The sequence below is a fragment of the Narcine bancroftii genome, chromosome 6 (assembly GCF_036971445.1).
Source record: "Narcine bancroftii isolate sNarBan1 chromosome 6, sNarBan1.hap1, whole genome shotgun sequence".
Classification (NCBI taxonomy): domain Eukaryota; kingdom Metazoa; phylum Chordata; class Chondrichthyes; order Torpediniformes; family Narcinidae; genus Narcine; species Narcine bancroftii.
Window position 1 is genome coordinate 7,870,998 of NC_091474.1, and position 24,263 is coordinate 7,895,260.

Below are 24,263 nucleotides of genomic sequence, written 5' to 3' on the forward strand. Positions count from 1 at the left end.
ATTTCCGGAATCATCCTTTGAACCCTTTCCCTTTCCTTAAATGAAGAGCCCAAAACTGCTCACAATTCTCCATGTGAGGTCTCACCAGTGCCTTATAGAATGTCATCACATTCCTGCTCTTAGATTCTATATCTTTTGAAATAAATGCCAACATTGTATTTGCCTTCTTCACCACATGCAAGTTTACCTTCAGTGTATCCTGCACGAGATCTCCCACATCCCTTTGCGACTGGGTACTTTCATTTTTCTCCCCATTTAAAAAAAATAGTCTGCCCATTTTTTTTCCTACCAAAGTGCATGAACGTATATTTTCCAAGATTATATTTCATTTGCCACTTCTCTGCCTAAGTCCTTCTGCAGGATCGGTGTTTCCTCTACACTACCCGCTCCTCCACCTACCTTCATATCATCTGCAAACTTGACTGCAAAGCCATTTACACTAATCCTATTCTCTCACATTCCAATCAACTCCCCCGGATTCTACCTTTTCATTCCACAATTCAAATCACTAACGTACAACATAAAAAGAAGCAGCCCCCCCCCCAACACTGACCCCCAATGGAATAAACACCATTAGCAACTGGCAGCCAAACCAAATTAGGATCCAATAGTATATCACTTTTAATAATTTTAGTGTCATGTTTTAAAAAATAAATATATATCAGATACAAGCAACTGATCAAAGAGCAACATCATTTTTATTTGATTATTTTTGAAAAATGTTAATTTTTGATAATTAGAGATGGTACAGGCATAGATTTGATCACCTGGTGCCTCCAGCTCCAAATGACCAAACCTAACCTCTGATACTGTCTGTGTAGGGGTTTGCACGTTCTCCCTTGATTGTATAAATCATCTTCCACATCACAATGAGGTGATCGGTGGTTTAATTGGAAGATTAATTATCTTTAATGTAACGGTAGAATCCGGGGGAGTTGATTGGAATGTGAGAGAATAGGATGAGTGTAAATGGGTGATTTTGATGGTCTCAGGGAACAAAGGGATCGGTTTCTGTGCACTATGTTGTATGAATTTTTGAAAATATTTTAATACATTATTGAAAGTAAAATATCATACATCACAAGGCTGAATTGAATGATCATTAGGAAAAGGGCATGAAACACTAAAGTTTGCAGATCCTGTGATTGTAGTAAAATGGTGGATGAACTCAGCTGGTCTTGCAATGTCCATAAGAGGTAAAGCTATATTACAGATGTGTTGGGCCTTAGCTCTTCTTCAAGGAATAAGAACGAACAGGAAGGCGCAACAATAAAGACAGAAGGCTAGCCGAGGGGGGGGGGGGGGGGGGAAGAGCCCATTCCAACAAAAGGGGTTAATTGGATAAGGTGAAAATTGAAGAGATTTTGCAGTGGACCAACTGAGTTGTGTGAAACACAAAAGTCTGCAGATGCTGTGATAGAGGAATAGGGAGGATTCTGGCTCGTAGGAACACCCTGCAAATTGATACTATTCCTTTATGATCATTTAGTCCAAATCCTAGAACTCACATCAGCAGAATTGTGGGAGTGCAGCACCCGATGGACTTATCAGTTCAAGAAGGCAGCTCAACAACATCTTCAGTAGGGTAATTAGGGGAGGCCCAGCAATACCACATTCAGAAAAAAAATGAATACATTAAAAGTTGCTACGCTGCAATGATTCACTCCCCAAACAAATCGGATTGGTTACTCATTTAAATCCGATCTCCTTGGTTTTGACATTGATTTAGAGGTATTTTATACTTTCGTGCAATTATTTGAATTTTGGGTAGCTCGCAGTCAAAAGGAAAAGCTCACTCCTTAAAGTAATACAATCATTAAAGAGAAATGGGCTTATTATTATTAGCTACAAAGGGATAAAGAGGTAACATTGCCCAAGAGATACAGCACCAAAAATGATAAAGGGTCGGAGTCATTGTAATCAACTAAACACAGAATGGCTAAGAGTTACTTTACTGGCTCCAGGGAACGACCCAATTGTTCTCTGCGTTTGTCTTCAGATTTGTGCTCTCTTATATTAAGACCTTAGACCAAATACATGAAACATTTATCAAAGTTTGCAGATGACACAAGTGAGAAATATATATTAAAAAAACAAAGAGAAAACAACTCGGAACAAAAATGGCAAGGTCAAATATCTAACAAATTTAATGCAAAGATAAATTATTATATTGGGTAGAAATAATAAAGGACGGCAAGACAAAATGGTCCAATTCGCATGAAGGTGTTGGGAATGTACATGCACAGATGACAGAATAAGAATTCCTTTATTCATTTGTGGGATGTAGGCCAACATGTATTAATGCCTAACTGACCTTGAAGATGCGGTAGGTTGCTGTCTTGCACTGCTTTATAATCATTGATCTGTGTTGCACCTTCACTGGGTTGGCACCTCATGGTTCAGTTGTTTCTGCACTCAGCATGCCTTTCTGCACTTGAAAATGCTGTATACTCTCGAGTTACGCAGCTTCTGCAATTATTTGCTGACGGCAGATATCTAGCCAAGCTTCTCAATATTCCAATCATAGCTCACAGTGATTGCTCAGAGTGCAAGTAAGCTGAAAATTCACTGGAAATACTTTCACCAGTCATCATAATTCTTTAAAAGACTACTAAATGTATTTCAAGCTGCATCAAGAAATTATTCTGGATGTGTAGAGCTTAAGGAAAAATAGTTTGTTTTAAATGCAATCATTTACATTTAAACTTTATTAAAAAGTAAACACTCTTACATGTCCTTTGACAGATAAGAGAACTTTAAGAACTTGCTCGGACAACAAAACATCCAAATATTTCATACATTTTTGCTGTTTGCTTTGTTTCAGCAATACAATCAAGTGATATTTAACTTCCTATTTTAAGCTTCAACAGTTACTACACTAACCAGCATCAAGCCTTTAAATTATCCACTGGTTAATAATAATGGAATAACTTTAAAAAAAAAGATATCGTACACAATTACACAAAATTTTAACCCAGCAGAGAATGTCACAGGAGTTGGAATAATTCTCATGTAATTAAATTACACAGGGGCAGGAAGACAGAGCACAGATCTAGATTTCTGCACTGAAGTACTATAGACTTATCCAACTTAAAAAAAAATTAACACCAAATATCTTGAAACATCTATTTAAAAGGTATTTTTTATTTGAGCAGCTACAAGCATAAGAATTTCTCCAATTTTCCTTTGCCAGTTTCTGATGTCTTTGGATACTTCACACCACAGCTCTCCATGTCTTGGTTCTGCATTTTCACACCGTCGTTTTACTTCTTCATGCTGTTCCTGTGGATGAAACATGACTAAAGTTAATCTGAATCTTATTTCTACCAAAAAAACAATTTATATTAATGCATAAAGCACAATTGAGGGAACATGCACAAATTACGACAATCCCTCCAGCAATCAAGGCCAATATTCCATTTGCTACCTTAATTACCTGTTGGACTTGTAAACCCTCCTCTTGCAGTCCATGTGCAACCACTCTCAAGTGTACAACATTATTCTGCAATCTTTGAACACGCAAGTAATAATCTGATCTCTTTCTCCTTCCAAAATGGATGACTGTATTTACTAACATTGTAATCTGTCAGACCTTCGCTCACTCCTTAACCTATTTGTAATCTCTGCATTCTCTGCACAATGTGCTTTTCCACTCCTTTTCGTGTCATCGAAAAACTTTGATAAGCTACACTCTATTCCCACTTCCAAATTGTCAATGTACATAGTAATCAGCTGCAGATCCAGCACCAACCCCTGTGGCACTTCATTCACCACTGATCAAATAGAAAAACATCCAATTATCCAAACTCTCTAACTTGTCAGCTAACCAATTCTCTCTCCTTGCTAATACATCATTCCCAACTCCACGCATCCTTATCTTAACTATTAGTCTTTTAAGCAGCATCTTATCAAATGCCTTCTGAAACATCAGAGTACCCCCATCTACCTGCTCCTTACATACTCAAAGAACTCCAGGAGGTTTGTTAAATCGAAACTGCTCTTCCCGAATCCATGTTGTGCCTGCTTTATGGAACAATTTCTATCCAGTTTTTCAGTTTTACAGCCTCCCTCGAGGCCACAGCACACTGAAGTAAAAGTTTTATTTTTTCCCATTTCCCCGCATGCAACAATTATTTTTTATATGGAGGAAACCAAAATATGACTGCTTCACAGGGAAGGGGGCCATAAAATTTGAGCAGAGTCCTAGGGAGGGCATAGCCAAAAAAAGGTTGAAATTGGCTGATTTAGAGAATTTTCCCAACAACAGATGTTAAGCTACCTGGCCAATAGTTACCTGCATTTTGTATGGATCATTCAGTAGCATGACATTCATTGTTTTCCAATCTGCTGGAACCTGCCCAGATTCCAGAGAACTTTGGTAAATTATCACCGGCCTCTGGTCTAGCCACCATTTCCTTCAGTACCCTGAGATGTATTCCACTGGGACCATGGGACTTGCCTATCTTTAGGCCCACTAGCTTTCTCAGCACTACTTCTCGAGTGAAAACAATTGTTTCAAGGTTCTCATCTCCCATCCGATTTAATGCTTGTCATTGCCATGTTAGAAGTGGCCTTCACTGTGAAGACAGACACAAGATAGTCGCTCAATGCCTCTTCTTCTTCCACTTTACCCATATCAATTCTTAATAATTCTTAATTCTCATCTTCCAAGAGATTCATGTTCACTTTTGCCAAATCTTTCCTTCTTATACAATTATCTATTTTTGCAAGCAGTTGTAGTGTTTCTGCTCTGAAAATGACGTGGAACCTTTGCAATTCAATTTAATAAAAATTATATATTCTTCAATAAGATTTTGGAATTAAGATTCAGCAAAGAATCCAACGCAACATATTGTACATTTGGAAGGATATCTTTTCTTAAAAAAATTAATGCATTTGGCCAACATCAAATGTGTGTTCAGGAATGTGAAAATAATCACTGTTTTATTGTATAGATCATGCAAAATATTTAAAATCTACAATTTTCTAAGAAGTAATAATCAGAAATATAAATTATTTAGTGATGCAAATGATTTATTGTTTCCAAAAAAGTCACCAAGGCTTCAAGTCCAGCATTCTGAATTAGAACTTTCTGACAGATAAACTAAATATTTGATTTTACCTATTGATTTTTTTTTTACAATATACTAGTGAAAATAATACATCAACTACTATATTCAACGACACTGTCACATCACTTTCCTTCACTTATCTGTGCTTCTACAATGGTTGCATGCGCCACCTTGTTGTTGCAAGTCTTTCATGCCATTCTACTCAGACCACGTTAATTTTCATATCCAATTCCTTCCATTTATCAGAGCCAGAACACTCTTTTGAATGGACCACATATCCAATTAGGTTATTAGATCCCCATGAGTTTCTCTTGTCACTCATGCATTAGAAAGGATTCTCTTGTAATAAGAACATGTTAATAAATCCAGTTAATGAAATTCACCCAAATTCCAGGTTACAAGTAAATCTTGAAAAGCCCTGGAGGGTTCATTGGAAAATCTTACTTTTCCCCTCAATATCAACCAAGCACAATTTACATTTCATTCAGTTTGCTTCAAGAATGCCACACCTAACTTTCACAATACAGGTGATGTCATATTTCATTTGTTTGTGGGATGTGCTCGACAGTGATACGAGAGCTTATGGTACTGTGAGTGTGAAGGAGTACATTTTCATCACTGATTTTCTTTCAATTTCACTGCAAAGAAACCAAGTGCCTGATGCATCCAATGATTGAATTTATTTTGTAGATTAAAAATACATGATTTTACTGAACAATAAACAGAAGAATAACTTCCTCGGAATGAACTAAACAAAAACTTAAGAATTCGCAGTTTTACTACAGAATTATTCCATGCCTGCGTCGATAAATATTTAGTTACCTCCGTTCCATGCTGCAATTCAAATTTATAAAACAGAGCCCATGCATCTCCCAGGTCAGGATCAATTTTCACTGTTCTGTGGAACCATTCCCTTGCCTTGGTTATTTTGCGTTCACTCCAAAACAATCTGAAATGAAAAAAGGAAAGCAAAAAGTCAGTCTTTATAATCTCTTGTTCTACAAAGTTCTGAACAACTGAGTACAGGCATTTAATGCTTGGTTTCTGAAGGAACGGTGCATCAGGCAAATGTGATTACCAAGGACATTTGAGCAGATCACCCTGATTAAAGAATTCCAAAGGCACAATTTTTAACACCTTTAAATATTTTACAGAATCTTAAACTCATCAACATTCTGATGGGAAATTGTTTAACATTCAGTCAGGAGATTCATAACTTTGGCATTATATATATCCTGTACTTCAAAAATGGAACCACCTTAAAACAAAAATCAATACAACTGCATCATATTGTAAATTACTCAATTATTGCCAATCTTTCTACCATGTCTTCAAACACCATATCGCCTCCCAAAGTTGTGCTCATCTTAGATCACTACAATTAGTTTTTCATCTTTCACAGTAACTCTGCTCTCAACACCAATCCTACCTTTATGACTGGCAATCATTTAAAATTCAATCACATTTAAAACCATATCACCATTCATATGGTGTAACACGGAGACCAGTTTTGCTCCACATATTGTCCCCTTCAATTTCACTGCCTGCTGAAATCCTCACACACTTTTACCTCTAAACGAAACTATTTCAATAGGCTCTTCAGCTGCCTCCTTCATTCCACCCTCTATACAATGGTGCGACCTTATGCATGTTTTTATTAAACTGCTGCACGAATGCGATATTGCTGATTTGGCCAGCTTTTATTGTCAATGTCCATAAGCCATTAACATCGAAAGAGTTTCTGGTTAAAGGCTCACTTTGTCGCAATGACAATTATGATCATCCTACACCATTGCCTCCACCATGATTGAACCCACTGTGCAAAAGTACAAACGTGTCAACGTACTTGGCCACTGCCAGGAGGACGTGAGGATCATGCTCACATTTTTTCAGAGCATCTACACTTTTGGTCTTCCTTTGTGGTCTTGCTTCCAAGAAAACAGCTTCAGCCCAAAGTATGCCTATAATTGAAACATTTGGATAATGAGCGGAACAATGTAATTAATAAATCATTTAAGCAACATTTAACGTTCCACATCTTGCAATATTGCTCAATAGAATTTTAAGAACAGTGTTTATACATTTATCATAATTTTTAATCCTTGTGCCCAAAGCATTAAGTTTCTCAACATTTTTAGCTGAATGAACAATTGTCAAACTGAGCAAAATGTTCAGCCATCCTCAAAAACAAAACTGACGAGGGCTTGTGTGTGACTTTCAGCTTCTTCTTCTTCTAATCTAGACATTTGAAGGCTGATCCAATATCTACCTCACCATTTAGATCACAGCTCCAAATCTAACTTTTTGTCCTCATCTAGGTTATTATAGGACCATTTTTTTTCTCCCTTGCAATTTGCCATTCTTTCCAAAAACAGTGACGCCTAAAGATGTCCTCTACAGAGTTTTATTTGAAGCTCTGTTGACTGTCTTTCACAATTGGACTTCTGTAGCACAGTGCAAGATAAAGTCTTCTTTCAAATTTAAATGAACATAAAATTAAAAAGGTATAAAATGTATAATTAAAAATTGTAAATGTTTTTCTTCACATATTCTGTATTAAAATTTTTAAAGTATCTATATTTTGCCATCCATGTTTTGCCAAATTTTATGACCTACTCTTTCAATTAATGATAATACCAAGGTCCAATTTTGTTGAGGGAGCCCAGATACAGACATTGCAGTTTTAACATTCCATTCAACCTGGGTGGTAAATGTCTCTCCTCACAGGACTGCAGCATTCATCTTCACACAATTCAAATTACAGTTCCTAATCTTTAATTAAGCATATTAAATGGCATATATTTACACAAGAGAATTATGCTGCAATTTTCCAATTACGAACTTGTACAAATGAAATATTTAGACTAAACTTTTGCAGGAATTCTCCTGATGTATCATAACGTAGGCCCAAAGCCCCAGTGGAATTTCAACATAACTGTTTTTAGTTCTCTATGCTAATAGAAATTAAAAACCATTCTCAAACAACATGCTAAAATTCAGGCAAGTTGGCCAATTTGTATCAGTTGGCATTTGAAGTGTCTGATTGTAGTCAATTGAACACTTACACTCTGCAGTAGTTCTCATATGTCATTGACTAAATGGCAATCCAAATACCCTGGGGTTGTGTAACTCTACAAGTGTTTTTTTTTTTGCTGAAAGATATTTAGGTTTGACAGTTAAAATTGCACAAGAGAAATATGCTTTATAAAAAGAGATAGATGGGTTTCCCAGATCTTCAATGTAGCTATCCTGTGCTATCTTAAATCCTGCAAGTACTGGAACCCAAGGCAAACGTTTTGTTGGTTCATTTAAGATCTTACTGCTCTAAATAAGTGATTTATAAAATTGTAAAATTCTTTGTGGTTTAGCAATACAAGCAATTTGGAGGTCAAAGAATAGCTTGGATCTTAATAAACGTCAGAGCCAACAGGAAGGAACTAATTGATAACCCAGTGTCTCTACTTCCTTCGGAGTCTATGAAGGTTTGGTATGTCATCAGAAGCCTTGGCAAACCTCTACAGATGTGTGGTGGAAAATGTGCTCGATGAGTTGCATCATGGGTTGGTATGGATCCCCAATATCTTGGAGTGACAAACTCAGCCCAGTACATCACAAGCAAAATTCTCCCTACCATTGAGCACATCTATATGGAATATTGACTTCAGAGAGCAGCATCAACTATCAAGGACCTGCACCATTCAGGCCATGCTCTGTCGTCACTGCTGTCATCAAGTTCAAGAATAGTCAACTATCGGACTCTTGAACAATAAGGGATAACTATACTCATTTAGTGACTCATTTGAGAACTCGTATGCTTATCACTACACATTTTCATCTACGTTTACAGTTTGTTTACAGTTACTGGTATAGAAATTGCCAAGTTTGGCCTACAGAAAAAAAACTCAGGGTTGCATGGACTCTGACAATAAATTTGAACTTTAATGATCTTGTAAAATACTGTATTCCAAGGCAGATTCCATAATTTCTATAAATTACACGTTTTTTAAAAAATTTAAGCAGCTTGATTAAAGCTAGGATTAAAATAAACTGTTCAGAAATTCTAATTTGTAATCCAAATACATAAAGTACTTTCTTTTCTTCACATGTTCAAGGTTAAGTGACCACAATAGTCTCATGACATAGTATCCAGAAGATTAATGGCAGACATTATTTTTAGTGGGGAAAAATTTATAATAATGCAATCGATTAATTAGTGTTTTGTCTTCACAATTTACATTATTGGCCAATTATACTCCAATAGATATCACTATTATTGCTTGTACAAAGTTAACCACAATAAGCTATGATGTAGTAAGATAATTACTCAGCAAAAAACAATAGGGCTACTGTTTGAAAAATGACATGATTGGCATTATGCCAACACCAATGAGACAAGTGAGAAAAGTTGTTTTTGAAAAAAAAAATCCAGCAGAAACTGGCTTGGGTTGTGCAATCTTGTGAAAATAACCTGAACCGAATGGGCAAAACAAATGATTGCCATGAGAACACAGGAGACCATTCCCTTTATTGAAGAGCAACTATTCTACTGATTTTTCCGCTCTGCTCTTTCATTTTTCTAAGTCCTGTTCCCTTTGCAAATCTTAGTCAGCTAATTTCAGAAATGGAGAGATGTGCTTAAGTGTTGCTATTTCTAAAGCAGTACATGGCATGAATTAGTCATAAATTAAGAAATAATAAATTTACATCTGGACATTGTCACCATTTTCTGTTACTACCTTCATCTTTTCATCATTTTACTTTTTAAGAGATAAGTAAAATTAACGGAAATAATAAGATTTTGCTAAGTATAACAGATGTAAACACAAGTGTATATTATCTTGAAGCCAGAATTATCTCAGAACATTACGGCACAGTTCAGGTTCTTCGGCCCACAACGATGTGCCGACCTATATAAATCTACTCAACAATCTAATCCTACCGAACCTCACACCCATAATCCTCGATTTTGTTTGCATCCACATGCCTGTCTAAGAGTATTTTAAATGTCCCTATTGCATCAGCCCCCAGCAGCAAGCCTGGCAATTTCTGAGCAGTTTATTTTAATCCTAGCTTTAAGCACAGACTGACTGAAGAATCCAAAGTGTAAATTAAATCTTTAGTCCACATGACACTGTAATAAACTAACACACACAGAATTTAATCAAACTTGGAGGAGGAACGTTCATCAAGTAAGTGAAACAAAAAAGTGTTAAAAGATATTTGTTGCTTCTCAAACATCAAGTTAAATACAGTTTTGTCTACACATGAGAAACTCGAAATGGGTTACTTACTCTGGGAATTTTTGAATGAGAGATCTTGATTGATCACTGTAAATACGTTGCTTCACTCATCTTAAATTACACGCAGCAAAAGCAAACCAACTTTCAGATGGAAATAAAAGAAACCTATACTAAAATGCAACCAAGTGCAACCAGATATTCTACATAATGACAAGAGGACAAAATTACCAAGCTAACAGAGAAGCTTTTATTATCTCACTGAAAGGCCAATATAAATTGAATCAATTCCTGAGGAGCAAAGATCAGTATTTATAAAATTCATTTTGCTCATTGAAATTTGAACCTTCAAACTGTCGGAAATAAACTTATTTATTTCTATTTTCCTGGATGTGCTTTTATTGTGAGATTTAATGGTTTTTTTTGCCAAGATTTTTTTTAAAAAATTAGGCTTTTTGGCATTTGGCTGGATGATATTAAATTTACTAAACAAGGATTTTCACGAACATGTGTCTAAAAATAAGTTCACACCAGAAAAATCAATAGATTTTGCGATCATCAGATTAAAAAAAAATCCATGGTTATTCTGAAGCCCAGACCAAAATATTTATTTTCAAAGATGGATGGCTCTTTTGATAAAGATGGACTTCTTTTTCCCTCCCGCCACCTCCCCCTCCCCCCCCCCACCACCGAGGGGATAAACCCGTAATGCCAAGAACATTTATTTTCTGCCTGGGGAAAACAGATTGCTATTCTAAAGCAGCTCTGCTGTCAGGTGTTAAAGCGCAGGTTCAATCAGCTTTCAATTTCAACTGTTAGAGGGAAACTGGACATGAAAACAGGTCTCACCAGAGATGGAATTTGCAAAAGTCGAATAAAATTTTCCCAATCATGGTAAATGTTGTCTACAAATGCCATTGGCCTACAGAACAATGCATCACACAGAACAAAATATAATATAATTACAGAGATGTGTATAAAAGTCAGCAAGTCCAACATGCAACTGTTAAGGGAAATTTATTGAATGTATTAAATCAGAAATTTAAGTACAAAGAAATCTTCATTCAGAGATCATTAGGCTCCAAAACAATGTCAATAATTTGTATAAAGCTTACATCTGTTTTGATTTCTTTATATACAAAAACAGTACAAATCCAATTATCTGAAATCAGATTCTCCAAAATCCTCATTCATCCGAAAAAAAAATTATAACATTTCGGATATCCAAAATAAATCAGAAATCTTCAATTACCCGATATTTTTCTGGAGCTGAACTGACCTCATAGATAAAACATCACCCAGCGTGAAATTAGAACAATTGTCCTTGTTTCAGGTCACTACCTCCCTCCTCTCTTTCTATTTCTTCTTTACCTTCCCCTATTGACTTTTCACTCCAACTCTCCCTCTCAAGCTGTATGCCACGATCTCCCAGCTGCAAACTGTCAAAAGAATCCCTTGTCCTGGCATCATCAAGAATAGCGGCCACCCAGCAGCAGCGGGGACCTCAGTGGGAAGGTGTTGGTGATCGGCAGTGGCCAGCATTTTTTTTTGTGAGAATTAAACATTATTTTAATGCTTAAAAAGCCTTCCCTTGTTGTTGTTTAAACACCATTACAAGTGATTTGCTGTTATTACTGGGCTGTTTTTAAAAAATGATCAAATATCCGGAAAAAAAAGCTCATAGGTCCAGTCCCGACCATTTTGGATAATCAGAGTTTACTGTAAAATGGGAGCAAACTAACATACCAAAGAATGAGAGGCAGTCTGTTTAAAAACTGAAGTATGCCTGAATAACTTACCAGAGTTAGAACATTCTTGAAGAGCCTTTGCCATTAGAGTATTGGAAATATTCTTCAGACCAGCCCTATATTCTAGTCTTACGGATTCCAACCTGACACATTAGAAATATTGTGAGTTATTCATTGTACAAAATATCAGAAAACATGTTAAATAAATAAAATGGTTTAGATAACCAAATCAAAATAAAATATTTTGAACCAAATTTAAATAGAAGCAAATCAAACCATTTTTGCACTGTTTTACAAAATTGCATTACACTACACAGGCATCTGTTTGTGCCATGTTGCAAACGGAAGTGTTTTTCATACCATAATTCTGGATTCTGTGGATTTTTAAGGCGTGCTTTCTCCAATATGGCTCTTGCTCTTGTCAGATTACCAGCTCTTTCTTCAAGTCTGGACAGAAGCAACCAAAGTGGACTGGAATGGGGACATTTTTTTAACTGTGCATAAAATAAATGGAATTCAAAATTACTTTATAGACTTTAACACATGTATGAATATCACTTTAATATTGGTATAAAATTAATTCAGATTGGGGTAGATAACGTACATTACTGTGAAAGTTTATATATATAAAAAAATCAAGGTTACCATCTTATGCTGCTAGAGGTTTTCTTAAAAATCATTGTGCACTTAATAGCTGCAAAACATACTTACCCCTTGATTGTAAGATTCACGGGCCTTCTCGATATTTTCAACCTGATCTTCAATTTGACCTTTCATCATCCATAACTTTGGAAAGTCTTCGTAATGTTTTAGAGCTTCATCACACAACTCACGTGCACGAGGAATATCTCCTAATACCCATTCCAATTTCACAGACTTCATAAATACCTACAACGTACAGAAGAATCATCAGTACCAATGGAAAATAAAGATTTTGGTTCCTGAACACATTAGGGTGCATTTTATAGACTTCAATCTGCTGGACACAAAAATGACCTTAAAACTGTCCTATCATGTACCATCTTTAGGTTTTGTGACTTCCTGTTATATTTTAAGTCTACTTCAAGCATACAAAACCATGAAGTGTAACATGTCATTGAAATTCATCTTCTGCATTCGCACTTGGACGTCTTCCCTGATCTCGCTGCAGTCAGTGACAAACATGATGAAAGGTTTCACCAGGACATTGCAACCATGGAAAATATGCATCAGGGCAACTGGTATCAGATGCTAAATGCAAATGAAAATCAGCGGCAAAACATTTTTAGGTCAGTTGAACTAATGCAACGTGTCAGCGTCATTATGTGATTAGACAGGCTAAATTAAGTTAATTTAAATGTTTCTCCAACTTCCTACACGATACAGCAAATCTGAAATTATCTTTGTGTCCAAGTTGTCTATCATAATCCCCAATTTTTTTTCGGGGGGGGGGGGGCAATTGTCCAGTATATATATTCCTTTATTTCTGTTGAGGAAAAAAAACCTCAATGTCATCAGCAATGGATTCTGCTCAATGGAAACCAAAAGATGGATTATTGGTTTGTAATCCCCATGTTCTAAAGATATTTTACTTTAAATTTAAATCAGTATGTCTCTGCTGGAAGAAATTAGAAATGGTGCAAGTTTTTCATGAGGTTTTATCCTAAAAACAAAGTGACATTGAAAACATTATTTATATTATTCATTATTTAATGCCAAAATCAACTATTCTATCTTGCTAAAGCATATAAACCAAGATCATTCTGTTGTTAAAATGTAACAGGTTATTGAAAAAGACAAAATTCAAAGGTCCTTAAGTAAAAACAAATAATTTGTTATAATTTGGTATATCTCATATGATCTTAAATTTTGGATTGAACTTCAGAGAAATAATGCAGTGGCTTTTTTTTGGTTTCACATTTTCTAAAAGAAAAATGCAGTTATAGGAAGCTTGGAGGTGGGTGGGGGGGGGGGGGGTGAAGTGAGGTTCAATTATCTATTTATACATTTCAAATGAGAAATAAAAAATGGGCTAGGATATTTCCCCATTCCTGGAGCACCTTGAAAAGTCAGCCAAGGTGCTTTAATTCTTGCAATGACTATTTGTGGAAAATTTTGACTCAGCAAGTGATAGAACAGAGAAATACACCCATGTTAGAGCAGCATTAGACATTGTCAGACGATTTAAAATGATGAAGTTTCCAAGCACCTGTTGGTTGAGTCCTTCTTTTTGAGGTTGGTGTTTTGGAAGCTTGACAATTTACTACTTCAAATAGCATTCTACATCTAGATTATGGCCACAGTGTAGTGGAGGAGGGAGTGAGTGTTTCCTGTGATGGGTTGCCAATTAAATATAATGATTCAAATGCTCTTACAGCTGTATCGACCCAAATAATAGGAAGTATTCCATCACACTTCTGACATGTTGCTTGTGCACAAAAAAAGCAGCAGAGAGCGTCACTGGTGTCGCCCTCCCCATATCTATTGGATTTACCAAGATCGTTGTTTTCAAATGGCTCTCTAAAATCAGGAAAGACTCCTACCACCCTGCACAAAATATCTTTCAGCTACTCCTGTTGGGAAAGATACAGGAGTATCAGAGCCAGAACCACCAGGCTGAGGAACAGCTTCTTCTCATAGGAGGTGTGACTGCAGACACAAGGCATTCATGGTGAAGTAGTGAACTGGATTCAACAATAGCTGGATGGGAGAAGCCAGCGAGTTGTGGTGGATGATTGCTTCTCAGACTGGAGGCCTGTGACTAGTGGTGTGCCTCAGGGGTCGGTGCTGAGACCATTGTTGTTTGTCATCTACATCAATTATCTGGATGATAATGTGGTAAATTGGATCAGCAAATTTGCAGATGAAACTAAGATTGGAGGTGTTGTGGACAGCAACAAGAAGATTTTCAAAGCTTGCAGAGGGATCTGGACCAGGTATAAAAATGGGCTGAGAAAATGGCAGATGGAATTTAATGCAGACAAGTGGGAGATGTTGCATTTTGCAAGGACAAACCAAGCAATGATATACACGGTAAATGGTAGGGCACTGAGGAGTGCAGTAGGGATCTGGGAATACGAATACATAATTCCCTGAAAATGGCATCACAGGTGGGTCAGGTTGTAAAGAGAGCTTTTGGCATACTGACTTTCAGAAATCAAACTATTAAGTATAGGAGCTGGAATGTTATGGTATAGTTGTATAAGACACTGATGAGGCCAAATTTGGATATTGTGTGCAGTTTTGGTCACCCAACTATAGGATAGACATCAATAAGATGCGGAGAAGATTTGCTAGGATATTTCCCAGACTTTAAGAATTGAGTTACAAGGAAAGATTAAACAGGTTAGGAATTTATTCCCTGGACCATCAAAGAATGAGGGGAGACTTGATAGCAGTATTTAATATTATGAGGGGGATGGACAAGCTTTTTCCACTGAGGGTAGGTGAGATACAAACTAGAGGACATGGATAAAGAGCGAAATGGGAAAAATTTTGAGGGAACATGAGGGGGAACAGAATGGGGGGGGGGGGGTGGAAGAGTGTGGAATGAGCTGCCAGCTGAGATGGTGAATGCAGACTCGATTTTAACATTTAAGAAGAATTTAGGCAGGTACATGGATGGGAGAAGAATGGAGGCTAATGGACTGAATGCAGGTCAGTGGGACAAAGAAAAAAATGGCTTGGAACAGACTAGAAGGGCTGAAGGGGCCTGCTTCTGTGCTGTGGTGTTCTATGGTTCTAAGTCTCCATGAATCTACTATTTATTAAGAATATTTATTTCAATACATGTACATATGTTGTTTGTATATGTATCATTTGTCTGTACGTGTGTTTTGTGCCATTTTGCACCATGGAACAGCGAACACTGTTTTGTCAGGTTGTACTGGTACAGTCGGATGACAAATAAACTTGAACTGGACAGATACAAGTATCAGGAGGTGATTCCTTCTGTACCTGCAGTCCTCAACAACCAGTTTCTGGTAAATGTCAATATCCAGGAAGTTCACGCTGGTGAATTAGCATTTGGATCCAAATTTTCCATTTCCACCAGACACAAATATTAAGTTGAAAATTGAGACAAAGGCTTCTTTTTAAACGCGTAAAAACTGCAGAGCGATTACCAGCAGTGATGGTAAACAGAAAGCAGTGGTAACTTTTTGGATCATAAATGTTCAAAGGGAGCTAGGACATATTTTCTTTAATTCAGTTTAAAGGTATGTGGTGGAAGGAAGAAGACGTTAACTTTATTTATGATTACTTACTCTTGCTGTTGGAGCACTGCTCCTAGCTTTAGCCAGAAGTCTTCGTGCTCTTTCATATTCATTGTTCTCAGACTCCAATTTAACAGCTGCCAACCAAATTTCTTCACTGTTAGGGTTAGCCTATAACATGCACCAGAAATGTTTAATCAACATATTAATATTTCCACTTAAATTTTGCAGTTAATCCAGTATTTTTAAAATCATTTTAAATACATCTCATGCCTCGACTTTTCTGAAATGTCTCAAAACAACAATATAAAAAAATTATGAAGCATAAACTACAGTAAAATCCACACAGATCTTTTTATTGCTCGTGTATATATAGACAATAAATCTGCTAATTCTTTCAATTTCACTGATACAAAATTCCAACTTTTCTGAAGATCCATAAATCTGAATCAAAATCTCTCTCATTAAAGTTTTTTTTCACCCAATTAAAAAAAATCAAATTCAAGTTTGTCACTACAGGTGGGCAGTGAGGGTAACAGACAACTCCAATGTCTTTTCCATCTTGTTACATGGCTATTGATAGGTGGAGGAGTGCAAGAGAAGAATTGAAAGGAGGAATAAGGAGAAAGAGAAACCAATCTAATTGAAAACTTCAAGACAATATGCTACTAACTGTTTAAAAAAAAATCAAAAGAATGACCATCAACCTGAACATTAGCTCTAGCTTGTCCTCCACAAACATGACAACCCCAACAAGCAGGATTTTGCTTTTTGCTATTTAATAATTATGAATACAATGTGTCTTTTATAAATTCAAGACAGTATCATATTTTCAGTCAAGATATTAAACTTCAATCAGACAGACCTGAAAAGCGAGCGCAAGAATACTTCTGGCTGCAGGTACATCTCCAGCTAACCACTTGGACTTGGCACCCATTAGCCAAAGAACTTCTGCTTTTGGACAGTGAGCCACAGCCCTCTGCAAAAGACCTTCCAAGGACTCCCTGGAAAAAAAAAATTCCCCTATGGTTAATTTTAAGTAATCTAAAATTATATTCAGGATCGATACCATTCCAATATTTATGCATGCACCTTTATACACTTCTCACCATATTGAAGTTCATTTATATTTTGCACGCATCTATTAATAGACAATTCATTTGATACGTGTTAATGTTATCATGCATAACCTTCTCCATCCACAAATATGTTGAATATATCAATATTGCATGCTCCCATTCTGTGCCAAAGTTTTTAATCATTTTTAACCAAAAGTGATTTGAACTCAAAGATACAAGTCATTACATATAAAATTTCCTGCTGGGCCATTCATCATATCAAATTGTTACACAATTTAGTTGAATATGAAAAACAAAGAACCAAAGCTGTATACTCATTTATTAACTGATTCCTAACATCTTGAGCTGTAGTGTTTTTACTGCATTATTGATGTTAGAAATAATGTTAGAATGTTTAATAAAACTTCAATAATTAATACAAAAAGAACAATGCATTACTGTCTAGACATACACAATTTAAAAAAAGTGCAGAATGAATATTTTCCCCAAGGACTGTACATTTACTTGGTAGATCTTAAGTTCAGAAAGTAATGGGTCAAAACTCAAAGCATCAGTGTGAAAAAGGCAGGCAAAACCACATTCTGGAATAATGTAAATGATTGCTTAATTCTGCACAGTTTTGCACTAGCTGAACAATTACGGCCAGTATATCGCAAATTATAGTAGAGACTAACTTTGAAAGGGCACCTTCCTATATTATTTCATGATGTGGTCACAGCCATTCCAGAAAAGGACATCCCACTGAATTGTTACCAGATACAAAGTAAAAGGGAATACAAGTGAATTTCTTCTAACTTTTAAGTTGTCAAACTATTTCACCTAATCTCAGCAGAATAAGCAGGACAAATTTAAACCACGCATGTAGGCTTCTCATGAGAAAATTATCATACACTCCACATCAAATTACCACAAGAATCAATAGGTACTTTCAGGTGGCCAAAATCTCCGATTGTAAAGCCGTACATTATGCCAATATGCAGCTGTCGGGAGGCCACTTGAAAGCGCAGGAGGCACCTGCAAGGCAAACTTTGTAACCCTCCTCCAGGAGGGGTAATTGCCGGAGCACTGAGGTCACCCCCTGTACATGAATGCAACTCCCTGAAAGCGGCTGCTAAGGGAATGACAGTCAGCTGGTGAGCGTCTGACAGCTCCCCTCCCAGCTGCCCCTGCCCCCCGGCGTGGGACGTCAAGTCAGGGGCAGCCGGCGCGGGCTAACCTGACAGCCCAAAGGAACAGGAGTCAGAGTATGCTCAGAGGCGCATCCGGTGCGGCTGTCCCTTCAGGTGGCCAGTGCTGCGCTTTTAGCGCTGCCAGCTGAACGGCAATTCAAAGGGCCGTTTCTGCTTCTGTGGGTGCATTCTTGGTGGAGAATGCACCTGAAGCCTAATAAAACTGTATGCTGGAAATCTGATTAATGGAGACTGCTGGAAACAAACAGTAGATCAGGAAGAACCAATGGAAAGAGAATGTTTCAGGACAGAGACTGCATTAATTGTTCTTCCCGTCAGGAGGAAACCATCATAGATTGGTTTACAGTGCTTAATCAGACGCTGAACATGAGAGGAAAGTATGGAGGATGTAAAATTTCATCTGAAAATTGATTAAATCAATTTAAATCAGTAGGTCAGTCGATATCCAAGATGGTACCAGCTTTGCTCCTACTTTATTTTCAGACAAAAATACCAACTGGATTCAGGGTTTATAATAATAATTAAGCAGCCCAACAAAAAAAAACTTTGTACTAAATACAGCAAGGTTAATTATTTAGCATGTTTGCCAAGCACAATGATGTTAGTATTACATTTCCATTTCACAGTACCTGGTTCCATAGTTCTTCTCAAAGTAGGCAGCTCTTAACCAGACACTTTTTTTGCTGGGGAACACCTGGAGGGCATGTGCATAGATTGCTCTGGCACATTCAAGAGCTCCATGAGAAATGCACTAAGAAATAATAAAAATGTACATGTACATTAAGCTGCAAGATAAGGAAAATGAAATAAACTATAAACCTAAGCAGAAGAGGGAAAAAGATCTAAACAAAGATAAAAATGAAGTATGGGAAAAGTTATGTTCTGGATCTATGATGAATACAATAAACACAAGGTTACGCATGATACAGTACAATTGGTTACTCCTCAAAAATAAAAAAAAAATGGGATTCAACATTATCGGATAGATGTTTTCACTGTAAGAAGGAAATGGGGAACAACATTTCATGCAACTTGGGTATGTATGAAAGTAAATACGTTTTGGGAAGAATTAAATCAGATAACTAAATAAAATTTCAAAAAATAACATACCAAAAAAACCAGAGATATTTCTTTTAAGTAACGCAAGTAGAGAATTAGGCCTAAAAGTGCCAAAAAAATTCATTATGACAGCCTTAGCAATAGCAAAAAAATGTATCATGTCAACTTGGAAAATGGAAGAGAGCCTGAGTATACAGCAATGGTACATGGAAATGAATAAATGTATTCCATTGGAAAAAATAACATACAATTTAAAAAATAAAGTCACAAGGTTTGAACAGATTTGGGAACCATACATGGAAGAGAGCTTGCCTACGACCTCCATCCCTTAAAATGAGAATGAAAATGATAAAGACGACAAAACGACTAGATTCAGCGTGTAATAAATAGATGCTGCATTTTTCTTGTTTATTTTCCTTTGTGTGAAAATATTGTTTTATGGTTTTATTGTATTGGATATGTTTAATATTTATGGGTTTTGGAGGGGGATGGGTAGAGGGGAGGGAGGGAAAGGGGGGAAAAAAAAGGGGAGAGAAGACCAGTGTGTAAATTTAATGAGAAACATTTGTACATATTTTGGTTGATATGGTTCATAGTGTGAAAAATATTTAAAAAATTAAAATGTCAGACTAAAATTTCAAATATCTTACACAATTCATAATTTCTAGGACAAGGCGTACATTTATAAAGCTAAATATTTAGAGTTGAAACATTAATCTTAAGTATCAAACATTTTCTACTGCTGGGCTCTTTATTAAAAGAGGGGTTATCCTCATCACAAGATGAATAGGAAAAATATCCTACCATTTACTCTCTTATGTCATGCAGATCAATAAATAATCCTTCAGAGACAATTACCTCCATCTTTGTGGGTATTAGTTCCTAGTGCACTCAGTAGAACCCACTTGAATTTGCACCAATTAGGAGAATAATCTTAAAGTAAGCCTAACTTTTCCATTCTTTCCACTTGTTTTCACCTCTGTTTTAACTACTTATCACAAATTCCCACCCCCCCCCCCCGCAACCCCCCCAAGAGATTTTCTCTGCCTCAATATTCAGAGACAAAATGTTCTGTGCCACAATAAAGTATTTTCCTAATCTCTCCTCATTCTCATGATCAAAATTGTTATTTCATAGCAAGAAAGCTAATTGAGGTAAAGAACATTTACGGGAATCGTGACAACAATATTTATTCAGAAGGAAAAGAAAATTATAGCTTAAAATTTAACGTGCAGATTTTGAAGTGAGGATAATGACATAAACAAAGTTGATCTATTAACAGTTAAACACTAGTGCATAATAGAGCAAAGGTTCACTAATATAATTTGCAAACAAGGTATAGGCTGCATCAAGCTGAAAGAAACCAATACAAATACAAAACACAAACCAACAAAACACAGCTGTAAGCATCAAACGAATATTAAGAAATAAGGTGGAAAGAGAATTCAAAAATGAAAAATGATAAGACTAGTAAGAAATGTTTTGTATAATGAACAAAAAGACATCATATTAGGAATAAAACATACAGAGTTGTTACAATTAGCGTTCCATGCTTATACAGTTAAAAAAGCACGTCAATAGCTCTCCAAAAGGCTTTGAGTTCAGCAGGTCAGTAAGGCAAAAGAACTCTTTATCAGGAATGCTCAAGTTTTCCAGCACCTTCTGTCTCCCTTCTTATTTCCATTACATCAGCAATTTAATGGATGCATTTTTTCGTAACTGAGAATGGAGAAATGACTGCAAATTTAATTGCACAAGCGCATAAAAAGTCATGAAACTGTAGATGTGGTCCACAAATTTCTCAAAGCCCACTTGATTTAGCAATTGCCCTTATGAGCAAAAACTTCATCACGTTACACTATTATTTAATATAAGACACGGAGGGAGAAGCCAGGTTCCGGACGATGGCATCAAAATCAGTCACAGTGAGTAACTGAAATCCTTTCGGTTAGAATTAGTCAACACCTTATTGAATAGCATGGAACCCAGACATTCTTGCAAAGTGAAGCATTTTAAACAATGAGCTGTGCAAAATCAGTGTCTCCTATTTTGATCCATCAATTATTTAACATGCAAAATGCCACCACTAAAACACTACATTAAAAATCGATCATGTTAGTCAGCCTACGAGGGGGTAAAAACTTAGCACTTAAGTAAACAGAAAAAGAGCATTCTTGACATTCTCTCTTGGGTGTAATTTTCAACTAAAAATCCCACCAAATCTCCACACTTACACTTTCTGCATCCTCCATCCAAGCATGCTTCCTATCTTCCTCTTCAATGCCAATTCCGATAACAGCCCGAATAATTGCCTGGCAGGTGGCCACGCTACCCGCCCTGTCACATTCTTCAGCATCCTTAAAAAGGGCAAAAGACCAAGTAAGCCAAGATTCTCAGCAATGAAAGGACGAGGTACCCTTTCAGAAAAATATAGTGTTAATAAGAATTAAAATTTAAAAACAACATTTACTTCCTTTAGTCTCAGTAAAAAGGAATTATAACTGTAGCAATAACAGTATAAATTATATCACCAATTCTACTGGCAACTACTGGTTACAGAAAGTAAAATTGGTTGATCAACGACATCAGGAAACCACACTTAAACCAATGAAAAATATATTCACAGCCATGTTAACTACCTTCATTCCAGAAATGAGGTTGGTCAGGCACCATCTTGGATTTCAAATGGAGGGATTAACTGCAAATAATGCAGTCTACCAAATGATGCCACAATTTCATTTTATTCAATTTTTGCAAAGGAAACTGCATGATAAGCTAAACTCATGGGCAGGATTCTATAAGAACAAGTATAGAGGCAATAGAGATTCTGGGACTAGCAGCTTGGTGCCAGGACACTAATCCCTCCCTCACCAAGACCAAAGTGCTGGTTATAGACTTCCAGAAGAGGAGCAGAGTTCACTCCTCCTGGTGGCGAGGCAGAAATAGAAGGCTGCTTTAGGTTTCTAGGAGTAAACATCTCCAGCAACTTGACCCAGACCACCATGTCAATGCAATGGCCAAGAAAGCACAACAATGCCTCTACTTCCTTAGAAGCTTGTGTAAACTTGGTGTGCCACCTACCTCCCCTCAACTTCTACAGAGACACCAAAGTACCCTATCAGGATACATCAATGTGTGATACAGGAAACTGCTCAGCCCAAGACCACAAGAAACTGCAGAGGGTTGCAAATGCATCTCAATTCTGCACACATAACCCACCTAGCCAACCTCAGTCACTCAGTCAACTCCATTAATACCTCCTGCTGCCTTGGAAAATGCAGTCAAGGACTCATTGAACTCCAGCCACAATCTCTTAACACCCTTCCCACCTGGAAGATTCATGGGTATATCACACTTTACTAGATTCAAGGATAGATTTTCCCCTTATCAAATTCTTGAAGGAAACTCACAACAGTAAGGCTGTTGCTTTTTTCTCTATCAACTAATCTCCTTTCATGCAACTCCACTACTGTGTCTTTATTGCTGTATTATGTATGAAATAACTAGCTCAGTGGTTTTCAACCTTTTTCTTTCCACTCACATACCACTTTAAGTAATCCCTATGCTATCAGTGTTCTGTGATTAGTAAGGGATTGCATAAGGTGGTATGTGAGTGGGAAGGGAAGGTTGAGAATCACTGCTCTAGACCCAATTGGTACTGAAATAATTTGCTTGAGAAAAATTGTCACTGGCCCATGTCCTTTGGAGATATGAGGCTGTTCACATAACGAGTCAATTAGGTGCAATTAAAACAGTGGTTTTCAAACTGTTTCTTTCCACCCACATACCACCTTAAGCAATCCCTTACTAATCACAGAGCACCTATGGTACAAAGAACACTTAAAGTGGTATGTGAATGGAAAGAAAAAGGTTGAGAACCACTGGACTACTCAAAACAAACCATCATCAGATCAACATATTCAGCAGAAGGAAAAAATAGCTTTCTTTTTCATTCAAAAGACTTTATAATGGATTTAAGAAAGTAAATAAGACTTTTTCACTCACGACTTCCTTGATTATATCGACAACACTGCAAATATGCCATTATTAATCAGTGAACAAATACTGCATTTGATATTGCTTCTTCGTTAAAGTCTTTTAATAACTTCCATTTCATGAATTTGTTTAAAGAGTACAATTATTGAGTTATTTGCTCATGAGAGATTTATCAATGAAGCTGATATACAATGCATTAAATTATTGAAAGTTGATGTACAGTTCAATCTTTTGTACGCTGGAATTGCCAAAAGCACGACTCAAGTTTAGTAGTTTACAGAAATAATTGACAATCCAAATGGGGATCTTGATGGAGAATTTGAGCCACAATGGTGCAGGCATTTCAAGATGTCAGTTATGCATCACAACTAAAAATTAGTGATAAAGGTTATATTTTTCTTACAAAAACAGAAAAGCATGCTTAAGAACACCCTCCATGGATACTACAGATGACAAAATGTAATTGAAGTTCAAATCAAATCTCCAAAATGTTATCCTGTTCCATTCAAGCCACAGAACATCCCCAGCATTCCTAAGGAAAATGTAGAAGAGGTACAAGGAGGTGTTATTTACTCGTGGCTTAATCTTGCTTCTTGCTCTCTGGAAGTAAAGGTCTGTCTCGTTTTAATTAATTAGTCCCTGCATGTGTCTTCCTGCTTTGTGAAAAAATGCTGAGAAGTTTGTAACTA

The 24,263-nt window shown here is 36.6% G+C and overlaps 1 protein-coding gene across 1 annotated transcript in view; it reads right to left on the minus strand.

Moving 5' to 3' along the window:
* Positions 1-3,124: 3,124 nt before the first annotated feature.
* Positions 3,125-24,263, minus strand: part of prpf6 (PRP6 pre-mRNA processing factor 6 homolog (S. cerevisiae)) — a 44,211-nt gene continuing 23,072 nt past the window's right edge. Inside the window, exons 12-21 of the mRNA XM_069883816.1 lie at positions 21,813-21,935; positions 19,149-19,270; positions 17,116-17,254; positions 16,302-16,421; positions 12,769-12,945; positions 12,418-12,551; positions 12,109-12,200; positions 6,919-7,033; positions 5,895-6,021; positions 3,125-3,282 (exon numbers count right to left, since the gene is read on the minus strand). Coding sequence (XP_069739917.1) covers positions 3,130-3,282; positions 5,895-6,021; positions 6,919-7,033; positions 12,109-12,200; positions 12,418-12,551; positions 12,769-12,945; positions 16,302-16,421; positions 17,116-17,254; positions 19,149-19,270; positions 21,813-21,935 — 1,302 coding nt within the window. The 3' untranslated portion in view covers positions 3,125-3,129. The remainder of the gene's footprint in view (positions 3,283-5,894; positions 6,022-6,918; positions 7,034-12,108; positions 12,201-12,417; positions 12,552-12,768; positions 12,946-16,301; positions 16,422-17,115; positions 17,255-19,148; positions 19,271-21,812; positions 21,936-24,263) is intronic.